Source organism: Bos mutus, chromosome 21 (genome assembly GCF_027580195.1).
Source record: "Bos mutus isolate GX-2022 chromosome 21, NWIPB_WYAK_1.1, whole genome shotgun sequence".
NCBI lineage: Eukaryota > Metazoa > Chordata > Mammalia > Artiodactyla > Bovidae > Bos > Bos mutus.
The window spans coordinates 56,546,618-56,573,472 of record NC_091637.1 but is presented as its reverse complement, the minus strand read 5'-3'; the positions used below and the strand labels follow the sequence as shown (position 1 = coordinate 56,573,472).

The window sequence follows — 26,855 nt, the reverse complement described above, 5'->3', positions numbered from 1 at the left end:
CATCTGTGCAATTACAATTCAAGATTTCAAAAATTTTCTCCTGTGTTATCTTATAAAATTTTGTTTTAACACTTAAATTTAAGTATGATTCATTTTGAGTTAATTTTCATATATGGTGTGAAGTGAGAGTCTAAGATCATCTTTTTGCATGTAAATATCCAAAATTTCCCAGCACCATTTGTTGATAAGATTCTCCTTTCCTAGGGTAGTTCTGAAAACAGGAAGTGAAAGTTCTCCAGCTTTCTTCTTCTTTTTCAGTATATATATATATTTTTTTTACTAGTGCAGTTACGTACAAATTTTAGCATTATCTTGTCAATTTCTGAGGAAATCCCTGCTGATCAGTTTTTTAAAAATTTTTTTGAGGGGGAGAGGAGAGGTATTTTAATTTTATTTTTTTATCTTTTGTCTGTACCGCACGGCATGCGGGATCTTAGTTCCCCAACCGGGGATTGAACCCATGCCCCCTGCAGTGGAGACACTGGAAGTGTGGAGTCTTATCCACTGGTGTTGTTAGTTGCTCAGTCGTGCCCGACTCTGCAACCCCATGAACTGCAGCCCATCAGGCTCTTCTGTCCATGGGATTTTCCAGGCAAGGATACTGGAGTGGGTTGCCATTTCCTTCTTCAGGGGATCTTCCTGAGCCAGGGACTGAACCCAGGTCTCCTTCACTGCAGGCAGACTCTTTACCGACTGAGCTAGTGTTTTAAAAAGTTTAAGGGTGGTATGTCTTTTAATCCATGAGCACGAGATATCTCTCTGTGTATTTAGATCTTTAATTTTCCTCAGCAGTTTTATAATTTTCAGTTTACAAGTCTTGCACTTCTTTTGTTAAGTTTATTCCTAAGTTGTTTTTGTTTTTTGGTGAACCTGCTTTTTGGTGTCTAACAGGAGAGATAAATAATAGGCTGCTTTGCACTGAGATGAGTGGGTAGGTGTGCCTGCTTACTCCAGTTTCATTGAGAAGGTTAAATCTGACATAATATTGGTTTGATTTTTTTTCTTATGAAATAGAAAACAAATATGTATATAATGTGCCTGCAATGTAAAGAATAATAATAAAACGAATACCTATGTACTTTGTACTGAAATGTTGTTGCTGAACCACGAAAGACGCTGGGATTCTTGGGCTCCGGAGGAGAAGAATTCAGTCTGGGGCCAGAGATGAGGCTTGATCACTCAGAGCTTTTGTGTAATTTTTAGTAAAGTATAAAAGAGATAGAGAAAGCTTCTGACAGAAACATCAGAAGGGGGCAGAAAGAGTGCCCCCTAGCTAGTGTTAGCAATGGAGTTAAATACCTTTTAATTAAGTTATTACAATGAATCAAAAGAATGTCTAGAGGTTGTAAGATCAGATCAGATCAGTCGCTCAGTCGTGTCCGACTCTTTGCGACCCCATGAATCGCAGCACGCCAGGCCTGTCTGTCCATCACCAACTCCCGGAGTTCACTCAGACTCACGTCCATCGAGTCAGTGATGCCATCCAGCCATCTCATCCTCTGTCGTCCCCTTCTCCTCTTGCCCCCAGTCCCTCCCAGCATCAGAGTCTTTTCCAATGAGTCAACTCTTTGCATGAGGTGGCCAAAGTACTGGAGTTTCAGCTTCAGCATCATTCCCTCCAAAGAAATCCCAGGGCTGATCTCCTTCAGAATGGACTGGTTGGATCTCCTTGCAGTCCAAGGGACTCTCAAGAGTCTTGAGAGTAAAGATCTTACTAAACCCACTCCCATAATTTACATTTTAAGATAACAGGATTAGCCAGAAGGTTTTCAGGAAGGAGAAATTGTCCTCAAGCAGGATGCATTGTTGTTATATAATCCCTAGCACAGAGTTTAAACTGAGTTGTTTGTTATATAATCATCAGTTCCAGGCTTAAAGATAAAAACCATTTTATGTGACTAAGACTGAGGAATTTAGAGGAAAAAACCTTTGTCCTTTTCTCCTCCTTGAGAATTCCAGACCCCTCTCTCCTTGGGGACCCCCGGACTTCTTATCAACCTGCCTAGGAATTGACTCTCTCAGTCCCCAACTGAAGAAAAAGAAAATTATTAGTACATTGTCCCCTGTCTGGTCCAGTCTTCACCCTGCCAGAGGGCAAGTTCCTTAGATTTGTTTTAGAGTTTACCATCTGTGTATTTAACTAAGCAACATAATGTTTACTTTAGCCTGTTTTGACCTTTATATGAATGTAATCATAAGGAGATCAGTCCTAGGTGTTCATTGGAAGGACTGATGTTGAAGCTGAAACTCCAGTACTTTGGCCACCTCATGCGAAGAATTGACTCATTGGAAAAGACCCTGATGCTGGGAGGGATTGGGGGCAGGAGGAGAAGGGGATGACAGAGGATGAGATGGCTGGATGGCATCACTGACTCGATGGACATGAGTTTGAGTGAATTCCGGGAGTTGGTGATGGACAGGCAGGCCTGGCGTGCTGCGATTCATGGGGTCGCAAAGAGTCGAACACGACTGAGCGACTGAATTGAACTGAATCATAGTGAATATTTTTTTTCTATCATTTGTTCTTTTTCTCATTATGTTCCTGAGATTCATGTATCTTGAAGCATGGGTTGTATTTCATTCATTTTTAGGTATTCCATTTGCGTGATCTTTATGGTACTCCCGTTACATGAACATCAGACAGTTTATTTTTCTGTATTTTCTGAAAGCAAGATCAGGTTCTGGAGTCAGGATGCCTGGGATCTTTCACTTTGAGCTGTGTGACTTGCACAGGTCACCTCCCCTCCCTCAGCTTTTAGGACCTCACTGTGAAATGGGAATCACTATCACAGAGGGTTGTGATGAGAATTGAATGAGATGGTACCTAGAAAGTCTGAGCATAGTGCCTGGCAAGTAGAACAAAGTCCATAAATGTATGAGTTTTCATATTCAGTTATCTATTCATCTAATAGCTCTTGAATGCCAGGTCTTGGACTCACCCACACAACATTTAGCAACTGTATTTTGAGCACCCATTTTTGCTATGAAGTCCGTTTGTTTGGGACATGTACAGGCAGAATGCTGGGTTTGGTGGTGTGTGAGCTTTATTTCAATTGCTCTGCTAAGAGCTGTTTAGAACATGATCTGTGGACATCCAGTTTCTGAAGCCCTCTTCTTTACAGAAGCAAATAACTGGGCACGGCATTTCTTTTATACTCTGCCCTAGGAAAGACATAATTAAATAAAAGCAGAAAGTTAGGTAACGTTTTCCCCTTTTGTCCTCAAATGATTTCCATGTCATGGAGTGTAGTCTGTATCATTTGAAAAAGGAAGCAAAAATTGTCTTGGCCTTTTTATGGACAAGGAATCTCATTAGCAAAGTTTTTCTTTTACCTTTACTATGGTCACCCTTGTTATTTTTTTTAAACTAAAGAACACATTCCTCATTTTAGCTCCTGAGCTGAATTTTTGAGTTTTTCACTCAGTTCTCTGAACAGCGACTGTAGCGGTTAAGGTTACTGGAACCAGAAGAGTCCTGTGTGATGCAGAACTAACCGCTAAGCTTTTAATCTGTTGGTTCATCATTCTGTCATTCTGTTCTTCAGCCCTAAATCAGTGCTTTCAGGAGACTTTTCTGTGGTGTGCAAAATGAAAATAACTTATTCAGGGCTTTCAAAAGCCCTTGCTTCCTGCAGATGTGGTGGTGGTGGGTGGTGGTGGTAGTTGTGTGTGTGTGTGTGAGAGTAGTCCACATGTTACACTAATTGCCTGATGAGAGTTTCATGGTGAAGGGTGGATTTTTAAAAATTGAACTGAAAAAGATAAATGAATGTGTTTTAAACTGATTTAAATACCTGACCAATAAGGAGTGGGACACAGCACGTCTTCCATGAGAAAGAACACGCTGCTCATGAAAACACTCAAATTGGCTTCTTCTGGACAAAATCTAACACTTGACAAAACCCCTTCTCCCAGGCAGATGCATGCCACGCCTACCAGATCGTTCACCGAAACGGGATCCCTGATGAGCAGATCATCGTGATGATGTATGATGACATCGCCAACTCCGAAGAGTGAGTATGGAGGGCTTTGAACTTGATGGTGAGGAACTTTAGAGCGTTTTAAAAAATACACATGGATTCTCAGGAATTCTTGGTTGGGCAGCCTAACATTAGAATGTAAGCTGACTCCCAGCTGAAATTCCACCCACCTATTTCATGTAGAGCTTTGACCATAACTTGGTAGAACCCAGCAATGACAGGGACATAGCAAATGGTAGTGAAGGTGCTGAGGCTTGGGCTTTGCAATGCTTTAAAGCATGAGTTCCCTCTCGGCTTGGAGAACTAATTCATTACTAGGTTCTGCGGTGCTTGTTCCTGAGCTCTGTGCCAGGGCGCTTTGGAGGCCTGTACACAGGAGGCTCCTTTGTAGCTTAGATCCTCCCACCCTTCTTTCTATACCTATTTCCTTTTTTAAAAAATTGCTGAATTTAATTTTATAAACCGTTCTCTTATGCCTGCTTATCTGATTTCTTGAGATCAGAAACAGCAGGTGTGGGGGACTTCCCTGGTGGTGTACTGGTTAACACTCTGAACTTCTGTGCAGGGGGCTCAATCCCTGGTCAGGGAACTAGATCCCATAAGCCAAGTGGCTCACCCTTTCCTCCCCCTGCCAAAAAAAAAAAAAGCAGCAGGTTCGGGTAGGACTCTAACCCATTCTAGTCTCCCAGCTCCTCAGTTCCCAACTGTGGCCTTTCCGACGATCACATGATGGTTCCTAACCCATTCTGAGCTTTAATGCCTAAGCTCTTGCATCAAAGCCTTGTTTGCTGTTCTCTCTCTGAAAGTAGTTTTTCTCTGAGAGATCTCTTGATGAGATCTCCCCTCCAAGATGCAAGCTGGTGTCCAGCAGGAGGCCAGGCACATGAGGGCCTGGGTTCCTGTCCTCAGTTTGCAGAGCTCAGCCCTTCACTGCTCCGGCCGGGAGCTCAAGACTTGTGGGACCCCAAGACCCTCGGGCTACTAAAACCACATGTTGGGGACCTGGGTGGGTGATGAGAAGTGTCTGTGACAGTCATGGCTGTTTAGTCTTTTTATGCTTAACCGGAACATATTTATGAAGATGCAGATTTCAGAGATACATCAAATTGTGTGCTTCATTGCATCCTTTGATTTTCAGCAATCCCACCCCGGGAATTGTGATCAACAGGCCCAACGGCTCAGACGTGTACCAGGGCGTGCTGAAGGACTACACGGGCGAGGTGAGGCGGAGCGCGGGGTCGGAGCCGGCGGGGTCTGCTTCGTTTCAATGATGGTTTTCCCCTCTTTCTTGAACTTCTGGAATCAGGACCTCATTAGACGGATTTCTGGCCAACGTTTCATGTTTATATTGAGATTTGTGCCTGAGGCATAATTTCTGTGAATTTTGAAAGAAAGCAGAGAGAAAAAGAAAAAAGTATTAGTGGTAGTCTGCCAATCTTTTATTTCTAGTTTTATTATACTTTAAATCTCAGTAGTTTTCTTTCCGTAATACCTGATTTTCTTAAGATACTGCCACTAATCTGATTATAAATTATTTGTGTCCTTTTCTGAAAATCAGCTTTCTCAAATGCCAGCCCTGGTACAAAGTAGTGTCTCTGGATTTTGCTGAGATAGTTTTCCACCATTATTATAATAGTATATCACTTCCAATGATTGAAAGTCGTCCGAATGGATTGGCCAAAAAGTTTGTTCGGTTTTAAGTAAAACTAAAAGACATTTTCCATTTTCACAATGAACTTTATTGAACAACATATTCATTAATTGAACAAACTTTCTGGCCAACGCAGTACATTGACACATTTTTGAAAACACCATAATTTCATTAGCCTCCTGGATTTCATACCCTCTTTTTCTTAATTTCAGTGGAATCTTTTAGGAACTAATGTTCCTTGTGAGAGAGAAACATTTCTATGAAGTTTAGCGGTTCTTCCAGTTTTATTTTTCTCTTTTAAATTCAAGAACAATTAAATCAGATACATCATTCATCTAACATAGATGATCCCATTTTTATGAAATTGTTTCCATAGATTTATTTAAGGAAATGTCCAAAATGTAGGTGGTGGAATTTCTGGTGATTTATGTTCTTTCCTCTGTGCTTTTCTGTAATTTTTTTTTTTTTAATAATCAGATATCATTTTATAAAGTCGCCTTTAAGGGGTGTTTTGGGATTCAGCCTTTGAGGAGGCAGGCCGGTTGCAAAGGTCGGCACTGAAGTCTCCGTCTCCATCTTTGTTGTCTCTCTGAGGCCACATGCTCTTCCTCTGCTCTTTGTCCCTCCCTACCAACATCTTTGGGTTTTTCCACCTGGACTTTATAATGGTCAAGAAGAAATGGCAGGCTTGCTGAACGGCATCAGCCAAAGACAAGACGATGCCTGAGACAAGGTCATGCACACGCGCCGGGAACACTGACCTTGCTCTGGGTCTTTCTTGGTGGCAGATTTTTTTGAAGGATGTATTTGCCCTTCATCCTTAAGCCTTGGAGGTGTATGGTCATGGCCTGGGCCCTCTGCTACAGACTCAGCACTCTCACTGATTTAAAGTGACTGCTACATCTGATTTCAACTCCCAATTTTTCGTAGGATGTCACCCCGAAGAATTTCCTTGCTGTGTTGAGAGGTGATGCAGAAGCAGTGAAGGGCGTAGGATCTGGAAAGGTCTTAAAGAGGTAACGTCTGTTTTATGGCTGTCCCTTTTTTCTGAATGACCTGGTACTCCAGAATCGAGAATTCATACAGGCCTTGTTCTTGCTTCTGGCCTGTTTACTGGTGAGAGATTGCAACGTGGGGACCTTTGTCCTGACAGCCTGCACAGAACCTGTGGCTTCTTTCAGCAGCCATTTCTGTAACAAATTAACCCTATGATCCAGGGTCCCTCGTTACTCTTAATGAAATGTTCCCCATCGCTTAAACCTGCTGCTAGTCTATCGGAACACCCTGAGACCAGCGTGAAGCTCTGTGGCCAGTCAGGTTGAAGGACCCCCACCCAGCCTCCCGACGACCTTGTGCTCTGATGCCAGGTCAGCCCAGCGGGAGGAGGACATTGATAAATCTCCGTGTTGGGGACAACTCACCCTGGTGCTTGCCCTGCTCTCTGTGGGTGAGGGATGTCTCGTGTAGCATCTCTTTATGAAGCATTTTGATGTGATGTCGGGGAGCTCGGGAGCATGGCCTCAGAGTCTCAGATACTAGGCAGCTGGTGCTGCTCGAGTAGCTCCTGTGAGTTAGAGCAGAGAGGGATGTCTGAGCAGGATGAACCAGGTTGCTTCCAGTGAGTTGTTACATCTCTGCCGTCTTGGAACAGGGCCCTCAAGTGAGGGAGCACCAGTGGGCATCCCAGGCTGTGTGCAGGCCAAGGGCCCTGGAGGGCACTTGGAACTGCAGGACCACGTTTGGTGGCGTGTCCTGGCTCCCTTACTCATTTGGGGGATATCTGGTAGGAGAGTGTGGCCACCTGGGATGAGGCCCAGTGGCTATAGGCCCCCACTCTCCCAATCACCCTGGGCTGTCTGCTGAGTCCTGGCCTTCCAGGCTCTGGGATATGCCTCTTGGTTCAGAGTAGCACTCAGTGGGATCAAAGGGAGCAAGCCAGACAGCGGTCTCTTGTGCTCCTCCTCCCACCTGGTTGGGAGACTGTAATCCTCAGGCTTCTCCTTAAGTGTTTTGATTGGAGTGACTTTTCAGAGTCACGGAGGCAGAAATAGGAAACGGCCCACTTCGACTCTCATGCTTGATGTGTATCTCTTGGCAGTGGCCCCAGGGACCATGTGTTCGTTTACTTCACGGATCATGGAGCCACTGGAATACTGGTGTTTCCTAACGAAGATGTGAGTTTCTTAATGTTTTAGAAACAAGCTGTGGGGAACTCCCAGAGGTTCCACCTCTGCACTCTCAATGCCAAGGGCCTGGGTTCAATCCATGGTCAGGGAAATAAGATCCTACAAGCTGAGAAGGGTAGCCAAAAAAAAAAAAGGCAAGCAGGGAGAATGGAAACAAAACCTCGGAGTTGGCAGTACACCTGTGATGTGTGTCTCTAATGTCCTACGGGGTGGTTTGTATGCGGCTGGTGAGTGTGGGGCTGCATTTAGCAGCTTGAAATCTGTCCAGAGGCGTCTCTTCTGGCAAGTTTTCCCTGCGTGTCTGCTGACATCACATCAGTCGCTGTCCCTGAACCTGGGTGCCTGCACGAGATGCAGTCATAGAACACAGCCCCTGAGTGCTCCGGACAAAGTGATGAGGAAGTACCTCTGCATGTAAACAAAGCCCTTGATGACATTCTGGGGTGATGCTGTGCACCATGATTACCTCTAAGGATTTCTAAATAAGAATTTATAAGGCATCACTAGGGCTTGATTAGTGGGTTATCCAGCACATGGTTTCTCTTGATGTGTTTGGTCTGAGTGTCCATATTCTTACCTTTCAGCTTCATGTAAAGGACCTGAATGAGACCATCCGTTACATGTACGAACACAAGATGTACCAAAAGGTAATGTTGGTGCTTGGGGCAGCTTTGGGGAAGGGATGTGAGGGAGGCAGTGGAAGCAGAGCCCGCGGTGCTGTGATGGGCTTTCTAACTCTGGATTGGCTGTGTTTTGTTTTTTTTTGGAAAAGGTGTCCTTTGTGTCAATCTTGACTTCTGGTCTCCCAGGAATAACTTTTTTGTGATTCTAAAGCTTCAGCTGTTAAGTCAGAATCACTGGCAATCTTGTTAAAATACAGTGTGGGGACTTTGCTAGTGGTCCAGTGGTTGAGAATCTGCCTGCCGCTGCGGGACATGGGTTTGATCCGTGGTCCAGGACAATCCCACGTGCCCGGGAGCGACTAAGTGCGTGTGCCACAACTGCCGCCCCGTGCTCTAGAGCCCAGGCTCTACAGCCAGAGAAGCCACTGCGGTGAGATGCCCTCCCACCTTAACTAGAGAAAGCCCGCACACAGCAACAAAGACCCAGGGCAGTCAAAAATATAAATAAATTAAAAAAAAAAAAAAACACAGTACGGACCCCACCCCAGCATTTGGCTCAGTGTTTCTGGGGGGAAGCCTGAGGGTCTGCTTTTCCAACAATGCTCCTAGTCCAGGGACCACAGTTTGGAGATTGCTCTTTCTAGGGTTGTCACCAGTCTGGGGCAGTTGGGGAGGAAAATACCATCTTATTCTCCCTTTGGCCCTCTCTAGCCCCTTTTGCACCCTGTATGGAATCTCCATAGCTCTGGCATGTTTGTGTGAGTAACGTGTTTTGCTTCTGAAAATTGTACCCTGCATTGGATAGAAAATCAGTTTTCCTTAGCATCATGTATGGCTCCATTTTCCCTGCATTATTTCGACTAATAGATCATCTTATTTTATAGCCACACACAAGGATCTTCCCTGTAGCTCAGATGATAAAGAATCTGCCTGCAATGCAGGAGACCTGGGTTCGATCCCTGGGTCAGGAAGATCCTCTGGAGAAGGGAATGGCAACCCACTCCAGTGTCCTTGCTTGGAGAATTCCATGGACAGAGGAGCCTGGCAGGCTACAGTCTGTGGGGTTGCAGAGAGTCAGACAAGACTATGCGACTACTACTGCTGCTACTAGCCATACACAAATTTAAGTCCTTCTGGTTTGTATGACAACAGCATCCATAGCCTCTGGCAGCAGCTTCTTATAGCACAGGTGTCTCCCAAAAGGGAAAGTCTCTTGAGAAATGGGTCAAGAGAGTGGCAGAGCCAAAGTGGCCTTGGTGAGAGGTCTGTGCCTGGTCAGGGGGAGTTCACTTGTCTCATTTGCCTCCTAGATGGTGTTCTACATTGAGGCCTGTGAGTCTGGGTCCATGATGAACCACCTGCCACCCGACATCAATGGTAGGTGGTGGGCACACTGACCTCTGAGCTGGGCTGGGTGAGCACTGTGTTCTGCAGTAAAAATGGACATTTGCTGATTCTGCCTATGGGAAGAACCAAGTGTCTTACAGAAGCAAGGGCCTAGGGTAGCCTGGTGCCCAGAAGTAGGGGGATACTTGTGGGCAGCTCTGGGCTTCTATTCCTGGAGGATTAATGGTCAGGGGGTGAAGTGATATTGCTCTGTGCTGCTCTGCTGGGTTCTGGTAGGGCTGCTGCTGCTGCTAAGTCACTTCAGTCGTGTCTGACTCTGCGACCCCATAGATGGCAGCCCACCAGGCTCCCCTGTCCCTGGGATTCCCCAGGCAAGAACACTGGAGTGGGTTTTTATTTCCTTCTCCAGTGCATGAAAGTGAAAAGTGAAAGTGAAGTCGCTCAGTCGTGTCTGACTCTTTGCAACCCCATGGACTGCAGCTTACCAGGCTCCTCCATCCATGGGATTTTCCAGGCAAGAGTACTGGAGTGGGGTGCCATTGCCTTCTCCGTCTAGTAGGGCTACCTAAGTCCAAAATTATAGTCTCTGGACTGGCCTCTGTCATTTGCAATGTGTTGTTTGCTGGCTATTAGTCTTGGAAAGATGACTTATCCCCTTTTACTCTCAGTTATCCCCATCTGTAAAATGGGAATAAAGATAGTGTCTGTTGGGAGAGTTACACTTTTTTTTTTTGAAGAGTTACATTTTAAGTGATGACATTTATCCAGCATAGCTCTGAGTCCATGGTAGCTAGATAGTAAGTGGTAGCTCATAGATTCAGTCAACCTAAATGTTTCTCTAATATTAGTAAATGTTCTTTTTCTCTGGAAATGAAATCAAGTCCATATCCTTCAAGATTCAGCTATTCTGATCTTTTAGCACTTTTCCAAAACAGCTTGATGTCCCATTAAGCATGCCTGGTTGCTCATTGTAGCAAGTGTAGCAAGTGTTGGCTTCTCTTTCTTCCACCTTTAATTTTAGATGAGTTACTGTAACTGAGTGAACAGGGCTGGAGGTAGGGAGGTCTCCCTGTCCTCCCTGAGCTGATCACAGGGGACATGCTTTGATTGCACCAGGAAAGGAGGGGAACTCAAGCTTCTAGGGGAATCCTCAGACAGCCGAGGATAAAACACTCCTGAAAGGTGCCTTTAATTCCTTGCAGTTTATGCAACTACGGCTGCCAACCCCAGGGAGTCGTCCTACGCCTGTTACTACGATGAGCAGCGGTCCACGTTCCTGGGGGACTGGTACAGCGTCAATTGGATGGAAGATTCAGATATGGTGAGCCGTCAGGGGGCCAGCTGCTCAGTGGAGGCTTAGCTGTCAGCTGCGATGGTCAGAGGGCTTGAAACGTTTGCATTTTTGCAGGAGGATTTGACCAAAGAGACCCTCCACAAGCAGTACCAGCTGGTGAAATCCCATACCAACACCAGCCACGTCATGCAGTATGGGAACAAGGTGAGTAGGGCCCTCGCAGGCCTGACAACACCCAAATCTTAGGCTGACTCACCGGGAACGTTCATCCCCCAGCAAAGAGAACCAGGATCCAGGCGGGTGAGGAAATGACTGAGGCAGGGCTGGCTCTGCCTCTCACGGCCACTCTGTCCTGGAGAGTCTGCCCAGGCTTTGGAATCAGACTCAGGTTCAAACTCACAAAGTTCTGAGGCTTTGGGCCACCTACCTGTTCTCTCCGGATCTCCGTCTCCTCCTTGGTCAGAGCCCTAGCACGCAAGGTGATTGGGAGCCCAAAGTTGGTGGCACATCCCCAACACTAAACACAGACCTAGTGCCTGGTGAGAGGTTAGCAAATAAGCTCGTCCTGCGAGTGTTGTGGCTTTGCTCCCTGGAACCCCACACCCTGGATGTGTCCAGCCTTCCTGCACTTGCAGGATGTTATCTTGCCCCGTAGGCTCTAAATTAGAGACGTTTATCCCCTCCAGCTGTGAAAGGACCTAGGTAGTCAAATAGGTAAGTCCATCAGGGCTATCCTGACGGAGGTCACATTAGGTGGCTGCTGAAGGCTTGGGCCTCAAGTACCGCTTGTGGGGCCAGCCCTTGGGATGTGCAGAGGAGGTGAGGGGGGTGGGGGGTGCTCCCAGTAGTCTGTATGACCAGATCCCCTCCGGTGGCCTGCCACCATCTGAGAGCTCACCAGCGGAATTCCTTCCATATAAGCATTGGCCTTCTAGAAGAACTGGTGAGCCAGTCAGTCCAGCTATTACCTTTAGCACTTCTTGGGCAGCGTGTGGATGGGAGGGCCCTGGAGCCAGTCACAGGCCATGAGACATGCACTCAGGAGGCTGTGGGCCTGGTCAGGCTTTTGAGAGGTGGGTAGTGGAGGGGAGGAGTGGAGAGAAGCCAGGGAAGGGTGACTCGGGGGAGGCAGGGTCAAAGATGGCACCACCCTGGCTTCGTTGAGGGATTGGAGGGAGGGGAAGGTACCAGCAGCAACTCTTCTGCCCTGGGCTTTCTGCTGTCTGGAGTTTCCTCAGCATTGGCCATGTCTGCTCTTGGTTGAGGAGGTATGAAGGATTTTGATTTTTTGGCTGTGCCACTTGGCATGCAGGATCTTGGTTCCCTGACCAGAGATTGAACCCATTCCCCCTGCATTGGGAGTGTGAAGTCTTAACCATTAGACCACCATGGAGGTCCCCTGAAGGATCTTTTCTAAGCATTATATTTCTATATATGTATGCCTGTGTTTCCCGGGTGGCGCTAGTGGTAAAGAACCCGCCTGCCATTGCAGCAGACAAAAGAGACATAGGTTTGATCCCTGAGTTGGGAAGATCCCCTGGAGGAGGGCATGGCAACCCACTCCAGTATCCTTGCCTGGAGAATCCCACTGACAGAGGAGCCTGGCAGGCTATATATAGTACAGGGGCTTGCAAGGAGTCAGATATAACTGAAGCATCTTAGCATGCACACATGTGCTTTATTTTTTGTTTTAGAACTGTTTCTAAATTAGTGTTTTGGTAATTAGTGATTAGTGTTGCTTGGTTTAGGAACATGATTGCTTGCAGCATTTCTTTTCCTCTTAATTGGGATCCAGTCTGCAGTGACTTCTGTGGGCAGACAGAGCCAGGCAGTCGGGCCCACTTGTTAGACCCTGATGCCAAGTCTGCCCCCTACTCTGTGGCTTTAGCGCTCCCATCTCAGTAGACTCAGATGTCAGCTCTAACCCTCCAGATGCTCTGCATCGTCCTTCCTTCCTTCTGTCACTAGGGGCAGGCAGGTGAGCGTGGGGGTGGTGGTGACACAAGCCAGCGTCACCTGTGGCTGAAATGACTCTGGTCCAAGCTCGGCGGAACTGGGGCAGTTCTGCTGCAAAGGGTGCCAGGCATCTTCAAAGTTCATCGTCGGTGGATTTCAGGTGCTCAAATGCATCACCTTGCCTACTGCTGAAGACTGAACTCAAGCTTTGAGGCTGTGGCTGTGACCCTCCTGTGGTCCCGAAACCACGTGAGGCGAACTGTGGACTCCAGGACCGGGGTGCGTTCGGCACCTCTGCTCCGCCCACTCAAACCGACTCTCTCCCTCCCCAGTCCATCTCTGCCATGAAGCTGATGCAGTTTCAGGGTCTGAAACACCAAGCTAGCTCTCCCATCTCGCTGCCCGCCGTCAGTCGCCTTGACCTCACTCCAAGCCCCGAGGTGCCGCTCAGCATCATGAAAAGGAAGCTGATGAGCACCAACGATCTGCAGGAGTCCAGGCGTCTTGTCCAGAAGATCGACAGGCATCTGGAGGTGAGTGGCGGCGAAGCTGCAGCCCCAGCCTCGCCGTGGAGCGTGCGTGAGCCCCATCTCTGCCTCCTGACCATAGTTCCATGTTGGTGGGAACCAGGTGACGGAGCTCTGGGGTCGCCCTCCTCCTACCACGGGAGTATATGGGAAACAAAACCTTCCTTTACTGTGTGAAATGGACACAAATGAGCAGGAGAGTGGCCAGCTTTATTCTTCCTTGATAAACTGGCCTTGAGCTCTTTGAAGCAGGAAGCAAAAGGAGGGGACCTGTCTCTGCCAAGAAGCCAAAGCACATGGATGTTTCTTTATTTACCCCTGGTTGCTTAGGAGACAGTTTTACTCTGCTGCTTGGTGAGTTAGTAGCTAATCATATTAAAAAAAAAAAAAGTCCAGTCCACAAAAAATTTCTGCTGGCTTAGGAAATCATAGTCACTGCCCCAAATTCTTCCTAAAATACTTGAGCAATCTTCTACGATAACTGGGTTTGTTTTCAGTAGCTCGTCAGTTTGTCTGGAACTGGTTGAATTTCTTTTGAAATTCGAGCTGTGTGAGTAGAACCACCAGGCGTGTACTCTCAAGATGCCTGGCAGAGGCTGACTGTCCTTCCAACAAAGCCAGCCGTGCTGACTCTGCCCACCTCGCCCATTACCCCACTTCCCCTCCCCCCACCCCACCCTACAGTCAGCACAGCCCAGAGACTGATGTGCTGGGACACGGCCTGAATTTTCTAAGAAAGAAAGAAAGAAAAAAAAATCTATGTAAACTGTCTTAAATGCGTATATCTCATGATTCTGAGTTAGCTACCCCAGGATGGTTTATTTTGTTGTTGTTATCACAGTGTAATACAACAGATCTCATATTTTTTTCCTCTTAGATCTCTTTACACTCTTAAAGGTATTGATCCCAAAGAGCTTTTACTTATGTGGGTTATATCAGTATTTACTGCTTTAGAAATGAATACTGAGATTTGTAAAATATTAACTCATTTAGAAATAATAATAAACCCATTTTGTGTTAATATACTTTTTATAAGAAAGAATTATTTTCTAAGATCAAAAGAATATGAGTGAGAAGAGTGGCATCACAACATGTTTTTGCAAATCTGTTTTGTGCCCAGCCTAATAGAAGGTAGCTTGGTCCCTGTTCCTGCGTCTGCATTCACTCTGTTGGGCTCTGTAGTTCTGGTTGAAATATATAAAGAAAGTGTAGCCTCACACAGATACATAGCTGAGAAAGGAAGGACATATGAAGACTCCTATGGAGTCTTCCTTCCAAGAAATCTGGGGGACCCCCGTGGTCCTAGACGACAAGTTGAAAACTGCTGGTATAAAACACAGATGGCGGGGAATGTTCGGCATGAATGGAACAAACCCCGGCTGGGGAGTGGGAGGGTCAGGGGACTCGATCGTATGTTTTGGTTGATGTGGAAGCAGCTGCCCCTTTGTGATGCTGGTTTTCATGATCCAGGAAGAAAACGATGCCCACCCCTTTTGTGTCATTCTGTCTAAGCATCTGCTGGTTTCTAGAACAGACAGAGGTACCTGTGAACACACAGCACCATTTATGGGACCACAGTCTACTTTGGGACACAATTTCTATGCAGCCCCCCACCACCACCCCTGCCGCCTCAGTCTGGGCCATACCTGCCCTTCAGGTATTTAGATTTAAATGCTCCCACCATGCCAGAAGATCTCTAAGAGGCAAGGTATTTCTGGAGGTTTCTAGCTATAAAGAAGCCTTGCGTGCACAACTTTTGCTGCAGAAAGCATCAGTTGGCATCTCTGAACATAGTGGAGTGGGGGCAGTGTGAAAGAAGCATCTAACCAGTCCAGGGTTCTAAGAGAGACTGTGTTAAGTAAAAAGACAAAAATGTTGCTTCACAGGCCAGGAACATCATTGAGAAGTCAGTGCGAAAGATCGTCACCTTGGTCTCGGGCTCCGCTGCCGAGGTAGACAGACTCCTGTCCCAGAGAGCCCCGCTCACAGAGCACGCATGCTACCAGACGGCCGTGTCGCACTTCCGCTCACACTGCTTCAACTGGCACAACCCCACGGTAAGCCCAGACCCTGGGGCCGCTGGCCTCTGCTCCCCGGTTTCCATGGGCCACTAGCTTGGCCTTCCTCTGCACCTTCAACTCCAAACCCGAGTTAGTATGGTCCACGGGTATCACACCAGGTGCGTTGTAGAAGGTTCCGTCTTGTAGAAGCTTCCGTCTTGTAGAAGCTTCCGTCTTGTAGAAGGAAACAGCAGCAGACCCGTTCTGTGGCCTTTGGTGGGATGTGAGAGGGGCAAGGTCGTCCAAATTCACTAACCAGTCTTGGTCCCAGTCTTAGTCCCAGACACTCTTAACTGTCCCATTGGCTAGGAGAGTTTACCAGTTATAGACGATTCATCTCCCATTTCTGTTGGCCTTTGAAGAGGACTTCCTTGTCTTCATACTGTGCTTTCCTTGCCAAACTCCACCCTTACCCCTGCCCCTCACACCAGCCACACAGATTTTTTCCCTTTTGGGTTTGTTCTGACCTCTTCCCAAGATTTGTTGCTGAAGTCAGGCCTTGGTGCTTGGAGAAGAAAGTACCTGGTTTCTGCAGATTGTAGAATGTCAGGGTTGGAAGGTACCTAAAAACCCCTCCGCTTTGGTCAGTACTTAGGTGATGCTTGGATCCTTCAAGGAAGGGGTTATTCGCAAATTGTGACCCACAGGCCCATTCCTGCCCACAGACTGTTGAGTTTTTTCCCTCCACAGCCTGTTTTTATAAATAAAGTTTTATTGAAATGCAGCCATAGCTGTGTGTTTTATAAATAAAGTTTTAAACTGAAGCACAGCCACAGCTGTACTCAGTCACACAGAATCTCTTGACTGCTTTCATGGCGAGGCCGAGTTGAGTAGTTCAGACAGCCCACAAAGCCTCAGATATTTACTATCCAGCCCGTGACAGAAGAGTTTGCCAAATCCTGCTTTAGACTTGTGCTCTTTGATACAGTAGTCTCTAGCCTCACTGTGGGTGGCTACTTAAACACGAATGTGCATTCAGTAAAATGAAACAAAATGTAAAACTCGGTGCCTTAGCCACAGTACCCACATTTCAAGTGTTCAGGAGCCGCATGTGGTTAGCGGCTACTGAATTGAGAATGTTATAGAATATTTTCATCATTGCAGAAAGTTCTGTCTGGGCTGTGATATGCAGACCATGATCACCCTCAGATACTTCTGGCCGTGACCCCATGGACTGTGGTCTGCCAGGCTCCTCTGTCCTTGGGATTCTCCAGGCAAGAATACTGGAGTGGGTTGCCATTCCCTTCTCCAGGGGATCTTCCCCACCCAGGGATCGAACCGGCATCTCCCGAGTTACCTGCATTGGCAGGCAGATGTTTTTTTCCAGATTGAGCCACCTGGAAATATTATACTCAGAAGATGGTTCTCCATTATTAAGAGGATCTCAGTTTTAATTTTCATTTGTTTAACAAAGCAGTCTCTGTATTTAATAACTTAAAATTTTCCATTTTTTAAAAAATACTTTATCATCGGATGTTACTTTTTTGCCCCTTGGAATCACAGAAAGCAAATCTCCTCTTTCCTCCTCCTGTGAGGTAGCAGATTCCCTTGAAGTGCTTTTCAAGTTATTTCGGTCTTGGCTGCCATCTGGTTTGGCATTCACTTACCATAAGTCTCCCTCGTCAGTTGTTCTAGACCAAAAGCCAGGGTTCCAGGAGGTTTGAGCTGACAGGGGAGCAGGGCCAGGGGTTTCTCATCCGGGAATCCTTACCTGGACTTGAAGGAGCTATAGGATTGTTGCAGAGTGCTGCACATCTCCTGCACATGTGCATTTTTCCTGGGAAATGGTCTGTAAATCACACCAGATCATCCAGAGTTGGGGAGGGGGCATCCCTGACTCAGTAAAGGTCAAGAACCACTGGCCTCAATTTTTTTTTTTTTTTTTGGCTTTGCACCAGATGGCTCATGGAATCTTAGCTCCCCCACCAGGGATCAAACCCTGGGCCCTCATCAGTGAAAGCACAGAATCCTAACCCCTGGACATCTAGGGAAGTCCCAAGAACCACTGGTCTAGATGCTGTACATATTCCCAACTTAGGAGTTGATCCTGTTATAAAGGGATGATGTCTGATCGTGTCTTTTTGGTTTGTTTTCCTCTAGTACGAGTATGCTTTGAGACATTTGTACGTGCTTGTCAACCTTTGTGAAAACCCTTATCCAATTGACAGGTAAGCCGGTACTTGGCATTTAAAGGGTCAGTGGGGGTGGGAAGGTGAGGAGGTGGGGTCTTTCTGAAAGTAGAAGGGTGTATGCAGCTCTGCTGTCCCCTTTCCACGTGGGTAGTTTGCTTCTGCCTTTCACTGTGGACGAATTCAAGACAGATGCATCCCCAGGGGTGCTGGATTGGGTGGGTCTGTCATACACGACTCCCTGTTCCCTGGCGGGTTCTCTCTGTCTTCATTTTTTCCGAGTTGAACGACTTCCGGCTCACCACCTCCTCCTTCCGGTTTCTTACAGAATAAAATTGTCCATGAACAAGGTGTGCCATGGCTACTACTGAAACACTGCCTCCTTGAAGCTTTACCGAATGTGATCACCATCCCTTACAATGTGTGCTAATCAGAGACTGGAGAGCTGCAGCCTGCGGGAGGCTCCGCTCCCCCAGCCCCAGCGGCTGTGTCCTTCTTGGGATGCCATCAGGCCACCGGAGCCACGCTCCAGGCCTCTCCCAGGATGGCTTGCTCACCTTTACCTACTTCCCCCAGCACCTACAGGTCCTGTGTGATCCTCTGAAAAGCCCAGAGATTTGGGAAGCTCTGTGTTGAGAAGGGTGTATTTGCTTTTTAAGAGGGTGTTTTGCCCTTGACGTTTAAGGAGTGAGAAGTTCACTGGGACTTATGTAGCCAGTGAAAGAGTCTTTGTTCTGAGGAATCTGACGTCAGAACCTCTTAAGTCTTCACATGATTTTCTGGAAGAGGGACATAAACCCCAAATGGAAAACTATTTTTAGAAAATAGCATTATTTTGGATTGCTTTTATATTTTATTTGGCAGTAATGGACAAGTCTAACAAATAAAGATTTATCACTGAACCTGAGTATTAATTTCAGGTCCCCGGCGTTTTCGTTTATGTTCCTGGCCCCTCCTGGTGAAGCCCTCCCCCTGTCTGTCTGTCTCCGATCCCCTTCCCCGTCCCACTGGTTGGCTCTTCCTGCCAGTTCCCCTCTCCCCCAACTTCCTGTACTTTTCGGCCTCCTGTGCCTGTGTTCCTTGCTGTGCCTTGTGCCCTGGAGTGCCTGCCCCTCCGTCTGGCCCATCCTCAAGGTGTATCTGAATGTGCCCTGTCTTCCTCAGCTTCCTGCTCTCCTCTGTCTGTTGGCATTTGCATTTCCCTTGGATCTTTTCCAGCACGTGTTGGGGTCTGCCATATACACCGCACATGGGGTCTGGGAGGTTATCTTTGAGGGCAGAGGGTGCCTGTGCTACCCTTGTTTCTCTTGGCCTGGTGTCCCACAAGCTTTGTGAAAGACTTTTAAAAGGAGCACTAACTCTCCCCAGGCAGTAGAATATTATGCGGCAACAAAAAAGAATGAAGCTGTGATACAGCTCCAGCATTTAGCCCAGGGAAAGCAGCCGGTTACCTAAGACCCATGTATTACATGATTCCACTTGTATTTAAGGTCCAAAATAAACAAGTCTATTGAAACAGAAAGCCTACCAGGCTCCTCCATCCATGGGTTTCTCCAGGCAAGAGTACTGGAGTGGGTTGCTATTTCCTTCTCCAGAGGATCTTCCCAACCCAGGGATTGAACCTGGGTCTCCCATATAGTAGGCAGATGCTTTACCATCTGAGCCACCAGATATTTAAGGTACAAAATAAACAAGTCTATTGAAACAGAAAGTAGATGCATGATGCTGGGAACTGGGGAGAGGAAATGTGGAAATAGTCAATGCTAATGGGGATGTCAGAGAAGGCAATGGCACCCCACTCCAGTACTCTTGCCTGGAAAATCCCATGGACGGAGGAACCTGGTGGGCTGCAGTCCATGGGGTCGCTGAGTCGGACACAACTGAGCGACTTCACTTTCACTTTTCACTTTCATGCATTGGAGAAGGAAATGGCAACCCACTCCAGTGTTCTTTCCTAGAGAATCCCAGGGACGGGGGAGCCTGGTGGGCTGCCGTCTATGGGGTCACACAGAGTCGGACACGACTGAAGCGACTTAGCAGCAGCAGCAGCAATGGGGATGTGGATTATTTTGGGGGTGATGAAAAATGTTTGGAAGCTGATAGTAGTTGGTTATGCAACACTGAATGTACTAAAATCCAGTGACTTGTACACAACAAATGGAATGATATGGTTTGCTAATTATGTTTCAGTAACATTTTAAAAACTAAGCCATATAGCTAGATGGCTGTTTTAAATAGAAAACAAAGAAAAAAGGAACACTAAACCAGGACACTTGTGACCACCTGTACTTACGTTGTGTCTTCTTTAGCAGTGATAGATGCCTTTAAAGTTTGGAGGTAGAGACTGAAAGTGGAGATATTGTTAAACAGGGTTAATTCCAGGGTGATGCTTCTGTTTCTAATGGGCCCGTTTTTATCCTTTCTCTGAGAGGCTCTTAATACAGTCAATCGAGTGACCAGGATAAAGAACTTTTACTGTCCTACGAATCTAGGGGAGCTTGAGGGTTTTAACAAGTATAAGAAGCATATGGTGTTGAAATGTTTATCACTAAAGCTCAAGAATGGGCTACCCTGAGGGCTGACTGATGTTCAAAAAGTAGAATTTTTAAAAGGAGTCTCTTAAAAGACCTCAAGATTCAGGTAGGAAAAACTCTATTCTTCTCTTTTCTAGAACCGTTACCTACGCTTATAACCCTGCTTCCCTGTCTTTGTCCTCCCTGTAGAACAAAAATATATTTAACTATTTAACAAGTGCAGACACTTGAATGTTCACAGCTCTAGAGGTTAAAAGAGGCTTGTTCATTTTCTCAAATAAATGGCAGTTTCCTAAGTCACACTGCCTTGACTTTTTTTCCTCCTCCTGTGGTTCTTAGGTCCCCAGCAGAAGCAACTCTCCATCCCTCGGGTTAAGCCATTTTCTATTAGATTTCTGAGAAAGGTGTCCTTTCGTTGCGTGTCACAACCGGGACCAGCGTTTTGTTCCCTAGTTACATCCAAAACATGCTCTATCGTAAGAGGTACAGAAACTTTCAAAGCAAAACATGTCCACTCCCCTTCCCCCACCCCTTCAAATCCCAAATAACAGTTTGTGTTCATCATTAGAATCCCCTTTCTACATATTTACGTACCTATGTACAAAGGAAAGTCCCATGGACAGAGGAGTGTGGTAGGCTACAGTCCACGGTCGCAAAGAGTCGGACACGGCTGAGCAACTTCGCTTTCACTTTCATACAAAGGATACTTTACATTTTCACTATAAAATAAAAGCAGATCCAGAAAATTCATTAAATTCATCATTTAATGAATGATAAGATGAAATACCCTTGTAATTACAATCCAAGTCAAGAAATAGAACTTTACCAGTTACATGAGTCAAGATTCTCCTGAGAAATAGAAGCAATGGATGTGTACACATATAGAGACATTTACCTGAAGGAATCAGTGGCTGTGGAGGCTTGGTAAACAGAAAATTGCAAGCTGGAGACCCAGAGGAGGAACTGCAGTCCAGGCCAAAGCCCCCCTGGCAGGATCCCTTCTTGCTCAGGGAAGGTCTTTGCACTTCTAGGACCATCACCTGTTTGGACGGGACCCACCCACATTACTATGGACTTCCCTCATAGCTTAGTTGGTAAAGAATATGCCTGCAATGCAGGAGACCCACGTTTGATTCCCTGGAGAAGGGCACGGCAACCCACTCCAGTATTCTTGCCTGGAGAATCCCATGGACAGAGGAGCCTGGCAGGCTGTAGTCCATGGGGTCACAAGAGTAGGACACGACTTAGCGACTAAATCACCACCACCACCCGTGTTTTAGAGGGTCATCTGCTTTGCTCTAAGTCTACTCATGTAAATGTTGACATCATCCAAAAAAATCGTTCACTACAGCATCCAGAATAATGTTTGCCTAAATATGTGGGCACTGTGGCCCAGCCAAACTGACACACGAAATTAACCATCACACTGGCCACCCTGGAAGCCCCTGCTTGTACTCCATCCCAGTCATAGCTCCTCCCTCCCAAAGTAACCACCCTCCTTGTGTTCTTTGTGGTTTTAGGACAAGTTGGCATCCCTAGACACTTTTACAGTTTTTATTCTACAGATTCTCTCATCTTTTTTTTCCCTTCTAATTTCCATTAAAAAGTCCAGGCTGGAGATCAGTGGAGTTTCTCAGTCTGGACTTCACTGATTGCATACATAAGCTGCTGCTCAGCATGTCTTTCTGATGCCCAAGTCTCTTACAAATCAGCAGCCAGATCCAGAGGATTTACATATTTCTATTGAGTTTTGATCCATTGCACTTCTTTACTGAAGCTCAAGTTGTCCATTTTTGGCTGAATGAATGAAAGTTGCTCATTTGTGTCCAACTGTTTGTAACCCCATGGACTACACAGTCCATGGACTTCTCCAGGCCAGAATACTGGAGTGGGTAGCCTTTCCCTTCTCCAGGGGATCTTCCCAACCCAGGGATCGAACCCAGATCTCCTGCATTACAGGCAGACTCTTCACCAGCTGAGCCACCAGGGAAGTCCTGGTGAACTCCCAAGGTGGACTCCCAAGCCCTTTCAGAGGTCAAACCAGTCCATCCTAAAGGATCAGATCAGATCAGTTGCTCAGTCCTGTCCAACTCTTTGTGACCCCATGAATCGCAGCACGCCAGGCCTCCCTGTCCATCACCAACTCCCAGAGTTCACTGAGACTCACGTCCATCGAGTCAGTGATGCCATCCAGCCATCTCATCCTCTGTCGTCCCCTTCTCCTCTGGCCCCCAATCCCTCCCAGCATCAGAGTCCTTTCCAATGAGTCAACTCTTTGCATGAGGTGGCCAAAGTATTGGAGTTTCAGCTTCAGCATCATTCCCTCCAAAGAAATCCCAGGGCTGATCTACTTCAGAATGGACTGGTTGGATCTCCTTGCAGTCCAAGGGACTCTCAAGAGTCTTCTCCAACACCACAGTTCAAAAGCATCAATTCTTCGGTGCTCAGCCTTCTTCACAGTCCAACTCTCACATCCATACATGACCACAGGAAAAACCACAGCCTTGACTAGATGGACCTTTGTTGGCAAAGTAATGTCTCTGCTTTTGAATATGCTATCTAGGTTGGTCATAACTTTCCTTCCAAGGAGTAAGCATCTTTTAATTTCATGGCTGCAGTCACCATCTGCAGTGATTTTGGAGCCCAAAAAAATGAAGTCGACACCGTTTCCATTGTTTCCCCATCTATTTCCCATGAAGTGATGGGACTGGATGCCATGATCTTCGTTTTCTGAATGTTGAGCTTTAAGCCAACTTTTTCACTCTCCTCTTTCACTTGCATCAAGAGGCTCTTTAGTTCCTCTTCACTTTCTGCCATAAGGGTGGTGTCATCTGCGTATCTGAGGTTATTGATATTTCTCCCGGCAATCTTGATTCCAGCTTGTGTTTCTTCCTGCCCAACATTTCTCATGATGTACTCTGCATAGAAGTTAAATAAGCAGGGTGACAATATACAGCCTTGACGTACTCCTTTTCCTATTTGGAACCAGTCTGTTGTTCCATGTCCAGTTCTAACTGTTGCTTCCTGACCTGCATACAGGTTTCTCAAGAGGCAGGTCAGGTGGTCTGGTATTCCCATCTCTTTCAGAATTTTCTACAGTTTATTGTGATCCACACAGTCAAAGGCTTTGGCATAGTCAATAAAGCAGAAATAGATGTTTTTCTGGAACTCTCTTGCTTTTTCCATGATCCAGCGGATGCTGGCAATTTGATCTCTGGTTCCTCTGCCTTTTCTAAAACCAGCTTGAACATCAGGAAGTTCACGGTTCACGTATTGCTGAAGTCTGGCTTGGAGAATTTTGAGCATTACTTTACTAGCGTGTGAGATGAGTGCAATTGTGCGGTAGTTTAAGCATTCTTTGGCATTGCCTTTCTTTGGGATTGGAACGAAAACTGACCTTTTCCAGTCCTGTGGCCACTGCTGAGTTTTCCAAATTTGCTGGCATATTGAGTGCAGCACTTTCACAGCATCATCTTTCAGGATTTGAAATAGCTCAACTGGAATTCCATCACCTCCACTAGCTTTGTTTGTAGTGATGCTTTCTAAGGCCCACTTGACCTCACATTCCAGGATGTCTGGCTCTAGGTCAGTGATACACCATCGTGATTATCTGGGTCGTGAATATCTTTTTTGTACAGTTCTTCTGTGTATTCTTGCCACCTCTTCTTATCTTCTTATCTCATCTTATCTTCTTAGCTTCATCTTATCTTCCTCTTCATCTTCTTATCTCATCTTCACCTTATGTGACAAGCCGACTATTGGAAAAGAAAATGATGCTGGGAAAGATCGAAGGCAAGAGGAGAAGCAGGCGGCAGAGGATGAGACGGTTGGATAGCATCATCAACTGAATGGATGTGACTTTGAGCAAACTCCAGGAGATAATGAAGGACAGAGGAGCCTGGCGTGCTGCAGTTCATGAGGTCACAAAGAGTTGGACACAACTGAGCAACTGAACAACATGAAAGTAGATTAGTGGTTGCAGGGAGGTAGGCAGAGGAGAATGCAGTCATGATTTAGCGACTGAACAACCCAAGCCCCTTTGACATGACGCTAAGAAACTTCCACGGCTTCCTTCCTATCTAGTGTATCAGAATGTTTCATTCTACATTTCCTGTCCCAAAGGTGGGATCAGCTATTTCTCCAGGAAACTCTGGCGTCTTTTCATGAGACATTGTCTTTCAAGACAACAGTCTAAATGCTAGGAGTGCTCACTGTTACTGCCTCCAGCCCAGCGCCTCCAGTTCTGTTCTATGTGGGTGCAGAATTTCCAGACTCGCTGTGCTGCCAACCAGGGCCATTCAAAGACCTGACCAGCCACCCCTTTGGCCTCACCTCCCACTACTCTTTGCTTCAGGCTTTATGTACACCCGATCTTTTAATGACCGGTGACTCTGCATACAGCACGCTCCTATTTCATTTTCTGTGATTTTTCACTTTCTTCCATCTTCCTTGTCAAAAACTGTCAAGAGTCAGAGATTTTACCCCATGTGCATGTTAACAAGGTCACCTGCCACCCTGTCATACGTGCTGGTAGAAGGTCTGAAGCTCCTGGGACCACCACCAGGGACTTCATAACCTCAGCACCCAGGTACGCGTGCTTCACATTTGCGGCTCCCCTGGCCTGCCGAGTGCCCTGAGGGGCACGCGGAGCTGGGCCCTGGTAGATGCTCTGCACACAGTGCGTCTGGATCAGGCTGAGAAACATCCGGCTTAGGAATAAGGTTGTGAGCAGACCTGTCCCACTTTGGCCCTGTCGGAGGAGACACGTTCTTCCAAAGTGAGAGACGCTAGTTTATTATCTTGGTCAGGAAAAAAAAAAAAAATTGCCCTCTTTCCAGGAGGAAGCAACTGTATCCTCCAAGGCTAGTCGAATACTCTTTTTTAAAAATATTATTTTGTTGTTGTTATTGCACTGTGTTCAGTTCCAGCCAGATCATTGATCTTTCCTGTGCCGTGCGAGATCCTTACTTGCAGCATGTGTGATCTAGTCCCCTGACCAGGGCTCGAACCCAGGCTCCCTGCATTGGGAGCTCAGAGGCTTAGCCACTGGACCAGCAGGGAAGTCCCAAGTCAAACATTCCTAAGAAGATAGTCTGGAATAGAAGCTGTCAATGAGTCTTCACCAGACATGCAAGGGCACCGTGGAGAGTTCCAGAAATCTTCAGGGGTTCTTCGATTCCCTTCTGCTCTAGGCCAACCCTGCATTCTTCAAGACCCACCTCAGGCATCCTCGTTGGCAGGAAGCCATCTGCTTCCTCCAGGTAGGTGACATGCCCTCCACTCCCTCAGGCACATCCTGTGCTGCCTGCTCTCATTAAACCAAAATGACGCAGAGCTGCCCCCAGGAGTGCATTCACCTGGACTCCCTGTAGACCAGTGGTCCCCAACCTTTTTGGCACCAGGAACCAGTTTAATGGGAGACAATTTTTCCATGGAGCGGGGATAGGGAGGATGGTTGGGATGGTTTGGGGATGACTCAAGGGCACTACATTTATTGCATGCTTTGTTTCTAATCTAATGCCACCACTGATCTGACAGCAGGTACTGTCAGATCACAGCCCGGAGGTTGAGGACCCCTGCTATAGACCATATGATGATGTGGAAAAGGTGTCCCTTTCTCCAGGTGGACACGGTCCTGTGCCAGGTGACAAGTGAAGCCCAGCCTGGGTTTCAGCTCCCCGGTCCCCTCAGCCATGGAACCTTGGCTATGAACAACTTCCTTGCCCTTATGTCTAACTCTGAATTTATTTCCCTCTACCAAAAGATCTGAGGCTTTGCCTGTCTGCTCCCACCTGAGAGCTGGTGTGATCCCTGAGACAAGCCTGGGAGATGGGGGAAGAATCCTTCTTATTTTAAGAATAGGGATACTGAGGCCAAAGATGTGAAGCATCTCGCTGGGCTCAGAGCTGGCCTGGGACCCAGGTCTCCTAACAACCAATTGAGGTTCCTCCTGCCTTCCAGCTGAACTTTCCAACTTTGAAGCCAGATTTGAGTTCCCTTTTGGCTTAGGGTTGTGTCAGCTGCAAAGAGATGTTTCCTGGAAGGGCATTCCTAGGAAACCTCTGTCTTCCAGCAAATAGCGTGACAACTGGGGTTGAGGCAACCCATGGCCACTGTGAGTCAGAACTTTCCTCCCCAGAGCCAGGCTCCATATGACCTTCCTGCGAAGGGAGGGCCTGGTTCCTGCCCAGCTGCTCCCTGCTTTCCAGGCCAGATGACTCTGCAGAGCAGGAGGTGGCCAGTTCTTGGATTCAGGCCAGCTGAGTGCTCGCAGAGTGCCCACAGAGTGCCCACATCTGCAAACTGGCGAAATGATCTGTGGGGGGAGGGGAGGGGGAGGGCGCATCTCCTCTGCACCCACAAGACCCTCCCGGCCTCTCTCTTTCCCTCCCCCACTTAGGGCCCCCGCTTCTCTCTGCCCACTTCCTCTGCAGGCTGCTCCCTTGTTCCCCAGCGGAAACCTGCTCCTAACTAGGGGAATGCAGTCTTTTGAGGCCATGATGGGCCAGGTGTCTGCAGGGCGGGTTTGGGACTGCTCATGACAGGCAAGGCTTTGCACCCAGCTGTC

At 47.0% G+C, this 26,855-nt stretch overlaps 1 protein-coding gene across 1 annotated transcript in view; it reads left to right on the top strand.

The window, feature by feature from the left end:
* The window catches only part of LGMN (legumain), a 35,801-nt gene extending 17,146 nt beyond the window's left edge, over window positions 1-18,655 (top strand). The window contains exons 3-14 of the mRNA XM_005907628.2: window positions 3,916-4,013; window positions 5,119-5,200; window positions 6,562-6,647; window positions 7,730-7,805; window positions 8,402-8,464; window positions 9,751-9,817; window positions 10,990-11,108; window positions 11,196-11,285; window positions 13,370-13,570; window positions 15,451-15,621; window positions 17,725-17,792; window positions 18,082-18,655. Of these exons, the coding sequence (XP_005907690.1) occupies window positions 3,916-4,013; window positions 5,119-5,200; window positions 6,562-6,647; window positions 7,730-7,805; window positions 8,402-8,464; window positions 9,751-9,817; window positions 10,990-11,108; window positions 11,196-11,285; window positions 13,370-13,570; window positions 15,451-15,621; window positions 17,725-17,792; window positions 18,082-18,124 (1,164 nt within the window). The 3' untranslated portion in view covers window positions 18,125-18,655. The remainder of the gene's footprint in view (window positions 1-3,915; window positions 4,014-5,118; window positions 5,201-6,561; window positions 6,648-7,729; window positions 7,806-8,401; window positions 8,465-9,750; window positions 9,818-10,989; window positions 11,109-11,195; window positions 11,286-13,369; window positions 13,571-15,450; window positions 15,622-17,724; window positions 17,793-18,081) is intronic.
* The last annotated feature ends 8,200 nt before the right edge of the window (window positions 18,656-26,855 follow it).